An 8,498-nucleotide genomic window follows, 5' to 3' on the forward strand; every position below is an offset into this window, starting at 1 on the left:
TAGTCATCAAGACAGTATGGTGCTAGCACAAAAACAGACACATAGGTCAATGTAACAGAATAGAGAACATAGAAATGGACCCACAACTATATGGTTAACTCATCTTTGACAAAGCAGGAATGAATATTCAGTTAAAAAAGACAGTCTCTTCAACAATAGTGTTGGAAACACTGGGCAGCAACATGGAGAAGAACAAAACCATACTTATACCATACAAAAAAATAAATTCAAAATGGATAAAAGACCTAAATGTGACACAGGAAGCCATCAAAATCCTAGAGGAGAAAACAGGCATCAACCTCTTTGACCTCAGCTATAGCACTTTCTTACTAGATACACTGCCAAAGACAAGGGAAACAAAAACAAACAGGAACTATTGGGATTTTGTCAAGATAAAAAGCTTCACAACAAAGGAAACAATCAAAACTAAAAGGCAGCCTATAATGGGAGAAGATATTTGCAAATGAAAAATCTGATGAAGGGTTAGTATCCAAAATCTATAAAGAACTTATCAAAATCAACACCCAAAAAACAAACAACCCAGTTAAGAAATGGGTAGAAGACATGAATAGATACTTTTCCAAAGAAGACTTCCAGTTGGCTAACAGACACGTGAAAAGATGCTCAACATCACTCATCATCAGGGAAATACAAAACCATAATTAGATACCGCCTCACACCTGTCAGAATGGCTAAAATTAACAACACAAGAAACAACAGGTGTTGGGAAGGATGTAGAGAAGGGGGAACCCCCTTGCACTACTGGTGGGAATGCAAATTAGTACAGCTACGTTGGAGAACAGAATGGAGGTTCCTCAAAAAACTAAAAAGAGAAATACCCTACAATCCAGTAATTGTACTATTAGGTATTGTACTATTAGGTATTTACTCACAGAATACAAAAATACAGATTCAAAGGGGTATACGCACCCCAATGGTTATAGTAGGATTATCAATAATAGTCAATGTATGGAGAAATCCCAATGCCCATTGACTGGCGACTGGATAAAGAAGGTGAGATACATACTCAGCAATCAAAAAGAATGAAATCTTGCCATGTGAAACATGGATGGAGTTAGCTAGACCAATTATGCTATGTGAAATAAGTCAATCAGAGAAAGATAAGTACCATATGATTTCACTCACAATCATTTAAGAAACAAAATTTAAGAAACAAAATTTTAGGAAACAAAACAGATGAACATATGGGAAGTGGTGGGGAGAGCAGAGAGGGAAATAAACCATTAGAGACGGTTAATGATAGAGAACGGATGCAGGGAGGTGGGTGGAAGATGAGCTAGATGGGTGATGCATACTAAAGAGACCACTTGTGATGAGCCCTGGGTGTTGTATGTAAGTGATGAATCACTGAATTCTACTCCTGAAACTAATATCGCACTGTATGTTAACTAAATTTTAAATTAAAAAAACAAATAATAAAAACGTAATAAATTGAGATGAAACTTCAAATGAGTTTGAGATCCCACAGGTTCTCAGATAACTCTTTACATCTCATCATCATCTATATCTAAGTGTGGACCAGACTGGGAGAAGTAAAAACAGAAGGTCATAAATTTGGTGTTGACTTTTGTCAGCTGCTTTTTCTAGGTCTCTTGAGATGATCATATGATTATCTTCTTTCATTCTATTAATGTGATTTATCATATTGATTGATCATCCTTTTGCATCCCAGGGATAAATCCAACTTGATCATGGTAAATGATCCTTTTAATGTGATACTGAATTTGGTTTGCTAGTATTTACTTCAAAATTTTTCCATCTATATTCATCAGATATATTGACCTGTACTTTTCTAGTATTATAGGTATCAGAATTATGCTGACCTTTTAGAATGTGTTTGGGAATGTTCCTTTCTCTTTAATTTCTCGGAAGGGTATGAGAAAGGCTGGAGTCTTAATAATTTTGTTAACCAAAACCCCTACATATTCACTTCACATTTGGCCCCACAAGTATGTACTTAGCCCTGAGTATGAGGAATGATCTACATACAGGACTTCAACTAACTTAGTTTGCAACCTTCATCTTGAATATATATGAAGATGATGAAGATTGATGTGAATGATTCTTCTACTGTATCATCTTCTACCTAACTTGCTTAATGTAGGGTAACATCATCAAACTTCTTATGTAACAGGCCAAAGACTTTGTGGGCCATATGGTGTCTGCTACAAGTATTCGACTGCTTGTTATAGCTCAAAATGCCATAGGTAATACAAAAACAAATGGTTGTGTCTGTGTTCCAATAAATTTATTTAAGGAAGAGGCAGTGGTCCAAATTTGACCCATGGGCCATAATTTCCAACACTTAATCTAGAATAACATTTTTAAGCTTTTTATTTGTCCAACAATTTAGCATGGTCTCATAAGCCTTATGTCCAGTCAGATTCAGTATGTTTTAAGGAAAGAAAAGCTACATAAACATATTTTATTTATTCCCTCATTTCACGCACTTTGTGGTGAACTTTGGAATAGTTAATAGATAAAAAATGTTAAATGGGGACAAATCACAAATGCTGATGGGAATGCCCCCCTTGCATAAAGCATCTTGCTTTTTCTGGAAAAAAAAATATTGACACATAGGGTTCACTCTCTCCCACTCCGTAAATGAGGGCATCTGCAACAATTGTGGGGAACTTCTCACTCTTTCCAACTCAGTAAATCTAAGTAAGCTCATGTTTCCACATATCTTGTCTTAAATGAGTTATCACTCACACACCCAGGACATTGTGTAATATACAAGAGATATTCTAAAATCTTCTATCCTCCCTTACCTCCCATCACCAAATAACTCTTCTATTTTTCTCTTGAGCCAATTAACATAAGCATAGCCATCATTCCCAGGAGAAATCAATAAAAGTCTTGTTATTAGAAATCTCAGAAACATCAGTAGGACACTAACACCTACTGCTACTACATTAACTGTATTTTCACTGGAAAGAAACATTTTGTCTAAGAGGTGATTATACTACAAAGCAGAAATCAAAATTATTGAGTTTCTACAAGTGCTGCTGCACACTCTAGAACAGAACAGGTAAGTTAGAAAAATATTCCTAATATTGAACAGTACCACAGAAATCACTCTCTTATACTTTGATTTCACGTTTTTCTTTTCTACTTGCATATTTTCCTCCTGTGTCTAGTTATTCTAATGCTTTGAACAATGTTATATTTTAATCAAAATATATACAAAACCATATTATGCCTGAAGATACTTCAGAAATATCTGAAATGACTGACATTTATGATGTCCCTTTCCTGTTTTGGTATCTTAAGGATCCTTGATCTGTCACCACTTTCTTCATCATTTTATGTGATTTCTCACTGTGGGGACCAAATATGTTCAAGTATATCTTGCCCACCCAATTCCCACCCATTCTCCTAAGAGATTACATCAATGGAAATGATTCTCTGCCCTCATACAGGGAATGCTGGGGTGAGTCAGTTCCCTCCACTTGGCATATCTGATAAAGCATTTGATGATGTGAGCCAATGACTGAGTCAAGAATTAAAGGGAGAATGATAAGAATGAGTATGACTTAGTAGAACTGGTTTCCATCAGTTCTGAAGAGGACTGCTATTAGAAGCAATCTCAGATGGCTAAGAGTAGACATTAAAAGACAAATTCATGAATATGGATTGGCAAAATGAATTTTAAACAGCTTTGCTTCCTGTGTTTTCAGTCTTAGGATGGTTATAATTCCTCTTAGAGGAGAGGGAATATTCAATCACTAAAGTCAAAAGACTTAAATTCTATCTGATTTTCTGTATCACCTACTTGAAAAATTTCCCTCCTATGTTCTGAATGTTAAAGCCAAAATATCTGGCAAGGATAGTAACCAATTCTTAGGGGACACTGCTTTCAGAGAATTTCTGATTCTTTAAGTTCTTGAAGAAAGAAAAAGAACTAATTTTTTAACAGGTTTGAATTAACTCTCCCCATGCTCTGAGCATGAACTCAGTATTTCGGGATAAACTAAATGTGAGAATTCCTCATAAGCCTTGAACAAAAGATGGGATCCTCTTTAGATGATAGTTGTGGTAAACATAGCACAACATATAAACTTGTCAAATCACTAAGTTGTACACCTAAAACTATGGTAGCATTGTATGTCAACTATACTGAAATTAGAAAGAAGGAAAGACAGAAAGAAAAGGGAAGGAAAGAAAAGAACAAAGGAAAGGAAAGAAGAGGAAGTAAAAGGAAAGAAAAGGGAAAAGGAAAGAAAAAGGAATGGAAAGAAAAAGCAGGGTGATCACAACATACTATTGTGCAGGGTTACTGGTAAGTCTGTTTTCACTACACATTTTTAGCTTTTCTCTTTAGACAGATTTCATCAGTCTTTAATATGTTTTAGCAACTATAAAGAAATATTAGGAACCATAAATTTCAGTGGGCAAAGTAGAGTGGCTTATAATAGTGCTTTCCTGTTCTTGAAATAGCAAACACACCGGTATTCTGTAAAATGCCTTTCAGTTACCAATCATTTGTATTCCTTGACCCAAAACTCATTCACATATATCAATTTTCTTTAAACAAGAAAGCATTGTAAACTTCTGGTTAAAATTAAGTGTAAAACACCAAGGTTTTCTTCATAGTACAGCCAGAAATTGTCATTTATTGACTGAGAAATGTTGGTTTAACAAAGACAAGTAAAACTATAAAACTAGTACCAAAATAATAGTGATAAAAATAATCTACTTCTAACTATCACATATATGCATACTCCACTCTCTCCATTTAACCTTAAACTTAACCTCATTTTTCCCATCTCCCAAACCCCCTCCCCTCAGGCAACTACCATGTTCTTCTCTATATTTATAGGTCTGTTTCTTCCTTTACATAATTTTTATTGCATAACATATATTCTTTTGTAACCAATTTCTGTTACTTTGTAAGTTAGTGGAGATTTCAATAAATCTAAATTTGCATCATTTATAATGGCCACACTCATGTTGTTATTAGTTCTAGAAATTCCCCTTCCTGCATATCTTCTCATATCCTATTATATCTTTTAAGTGTACCTTTAATTTTTCACTTCAGGTTAAATAATGAATGGACCCAAGTATATAATATACATACACATCTTCAACCTTTCCACTTATTCAAAGTGATAACAGATACTCCCCCTGAAAAAGTTGTTGGTAGCAATTTTACTCACCTTCAAATAGCATTTTAGCTGAACTAAGCTTCAAATATTTGAAGATAAGCTCTCATGACCTTTATCTTTGATGACTTTTGGGGGTCTTGTAATTTTTACATGCTCTTAGTGTATCATAATTAAATATTTTGCTTCAGTGAAAACACCATTATTTCTCAGTTCCATATTTGAATTGCCACTCCTTAATCCTAAAACAGACTTTTCAAAAGCACAAAATCTCTCCCAATCCTAGAAAAGTACTGAAAAGCCTTTTCCTGAGTCTGCTGACAGTCCAGGGTTTAGAGTTTCACTGATTTAAAGTACATTTTAACTCTTTGCAATTAACTGGCTGCAATATTACAACCACAATATTGGAAACTATCAGAGGACAAGCCTTTTTCATTTTAAGCTATGATTCCCCTAATATTCAACACTCTTTCACTCACTGGCTGGTCACTATTCCATGAGTAATTAATGCCTGAGATTTCACAGGTAAGAAATAAAAGAATAATCAGAGAGTACATTCTGCTACAGTATGTGTGCACAAATATGATTAAGAGTTTGAACATTCAAATTATGGCTATTTATGACATGTAAAATGTTTTCTTGAATGTATACGGAGAAGACTGAAGAAGCCCAAACTATTGCACAATGAGCATGGTAAAGAAACTCTCTACCAGGAGATGTTACTCTCTGTTCCTAATTCCTCCATTTACCTGATATAGACCCACATGACTTCCTTCCTTGACACTCTAGCCTAACTTTTGATTATCTCATTTCTATTTATTTATTTTCCTTTAACCTGCCCTTTCTGTATGTGTTCTAACTTCAAAATTTGACACTTGTAACATATTTCCCACAAAATCACTGAGGGGCAAAAACCTATCAATGTGAAATACCTATATTTCTCAATTCTTCCTTATTTTCTACCTTCAGAATACTTCAGCGTCTTCTCTACTGATTGAGCCAATGGATGGACCAAATGACTCTGTGGTATCTGAATTTGTATTGATTGGTCTTTCAAATTCATGGGAGATGCATCTTTTTCTCTTTGGGTTCTTCTCTGTGTTCTATGTGGGAATTATCCTAGGAAACCTCTTCATTGTGTTCACGGTAATAATTGACTCTCATTTACACACCCCCATGTACTTCCTATTGGCCAACCTCTCTCTTCTTGATCTAGGTCTGTCCTCTACCACAGTGCCCAAAACGATCTCTGATCTTTTCACTGACTGCAACATCATTTCCTTTCCAAAATGCATGATACAGATATTTTTTATTCATGTCATGGGTGGAGTTGAGATGGTGCTGCTCATAGCCATGGCATATGACCGGTACACCGCAATCTGTAAACCTCTCCACTACCTGACCATCATGAGCCCCAAAACGTGTGTCTCCTTTGTAGTGGCTGCCTGGATAGTGGGGATAATCCATGCTGTATCTCAGTTTGTTTTTGTCATTAACCTGCCCTTTTGTGGCCCTAATGAAGTAGATAGTTTTTACTGTGATTTTCCTCGCGTCATGAAACTTGCTTGTGTAGACACTTACAAGCTAGAGTTTGTGATCATTGCCAACAGTGGGTTTATATCCATGGCTACTTTCTTCTCCTTAATTATATCCTATATCTTCATTTTGGTCACTGTCTGGAAACGTTCTTCAGGGGACTTGTCCAAAGCATTTGTCACATTGTCAGCTCACATCACTGTAGTGATTTTGTTTTTTATGCCATGCATGTTTCTCTATGTGTGGCCTTTCCCTACATCATCACTGGATAAGTATTTGTTCATTGCCAACTTCGCTATCACCCCCCTCTTGAATCCTGCCATCTATACATTAAGAAACAAAGACATGAGAGTGGCCATGAGAAGACTGGGCAAGTGGATTGTGCATCCTACTGGTATCTAATAATGAATGAAGCAGATCTAGATATCACATGATGCAGGCTTACCAAGGACACTGAAAGTTACATGTCTGTCATCATTACTATGATAAGAACTATTTGGGGAGATACTTCAACAAGGTCCACCAATAGAAATTGATTGTGAAGTCACAGGTGACTTTATGTTGCTAACCACAGAAAATAAGTTGACTTTACTTACTTCCATTGAGAAGAGAGAGGAGAAGAGAAAACTGAGCTAATTTGCAGGAATAAACTTAACATTCAAATACCATTTTCTGGAACTTATTAATTGTATTTATTCTCAATTATGATGACATACCTCAAACAATTTATAAATATATCTCATAGTAAACTAATGGATTTAATAAATAAAATGTGACTGAGTAAATCAAAATCAATAAATTCTGTTTTCTAATTTGTATTTTAATTTTAACTTAGAATAAGGAGAAAATCAACTGTTACTTATGTCAAGGATGCTCTTTTAGCTTTTTGTTTAAATTTGGTTGTAAGTAGAGAGAGAAATTCTTTAACATTATGAATATTTTAAATAAATACAAGGTAGGATTTCTGAACTTTTGTCTATTATTCTAAAAATGAAGACTTTAAGAAATTCAGTTATCTTAGTTTTCATTAAAAAAAAACATAAAAGTAATAGCTGTTTCACAAAAGAATAATCACCCAAGGGTGTATGTTTAGACATTCTGGTTTCTTTCAATATGGTCTGCTGGTCAGACAAAATATTCCCCCAAGAGTTTATATATATCTGAGTTTGATAGTCTTGGATAAATGTAAGCCAAAAGTTGTGAGGCATATTCAATTTAATTGAGCATTTCTACTTTCGGAATAAATACTTTATTAAGTTACACATGACCTTTTCATTTATTTGTTTCTACTGCTCTGTAAGTAAAATATGCTCCATCAAGGCAACTACTGCCTATATGTTTTGTCCTGTGTTTCTCTAGGAACCTTTCCAGTAACATCTCTGCTTCCTCCATGTAAATTAACCATTAATACTTCTTTTAATGATTTGGTATTCATCTGTATAGGTATTTCTCCTTTGCTTGATCATTGCTAACTCCTCCCTCTTTCAAATATTCCACTGGGCTTCCAAGAAACTACAGTCTCTTGCTTTTCCCCCAACTCTTTGGGAACTCCTTCCCAGTATTAGTTTGCTGCGTTAGTCTCATCTGCTCCACCACCAAACTCAGTGTTAATCAGAATTATATCTCTGGCCTTTTCTCATGCCACATTCTATCCCTAGCTGGCATCTATTCCCTTAGCTTTAACTGCCATCTCAGCTAGGGGCTTCAGAGCTGGGATATTATTTCTTGAGTTCCTACTTCATAAATCTAACTGCCTACTGGCCTGATGCCTCAAGGACATCTCCCACTAAGCAGGTCTAAAACTAAACTGATGCTCTCTCTTTGAACCTGCTGCTC

General features: G+C 35.3%; 1 protein-coding gene across 1 annotated transcript; it reads left to right on the forward strand.

Moving 5' to 3' along the window:
- Positions 1-6,119: 6,119 nt before the first annotated feature.
- LOC147580145 (olfactory receptor 4F15-like) lies at positions 6,120-7,064 on the forward strand. The gene has a single exon (XM_086708545.1). It carries the CDS (start codon positions 6,129-6,131, stop codon positions 7,062-7,064), a length of 936 nt encoding a protein of 311 aa, XP_086564671.1. The 5' UTR covers positions 6,120-6,128.
- The last annotated feature ends 1,434 nt before the right edge of the window (positions 7,065-8,498 follow it).

This window comes from Puma concolor, chromosome B3 (genome assembly GCF_028749965.1).
Source record: "Puma concolor isolate L17-30 chromosome B3, mPumCon1.1.hap2, whole genome shotgun sequence".
Lineage (NCBI taxonomy): Eukaryota > Metazoa > Chordata > Mammalia > Carnivora > Felidae > Puma > Puma concolor.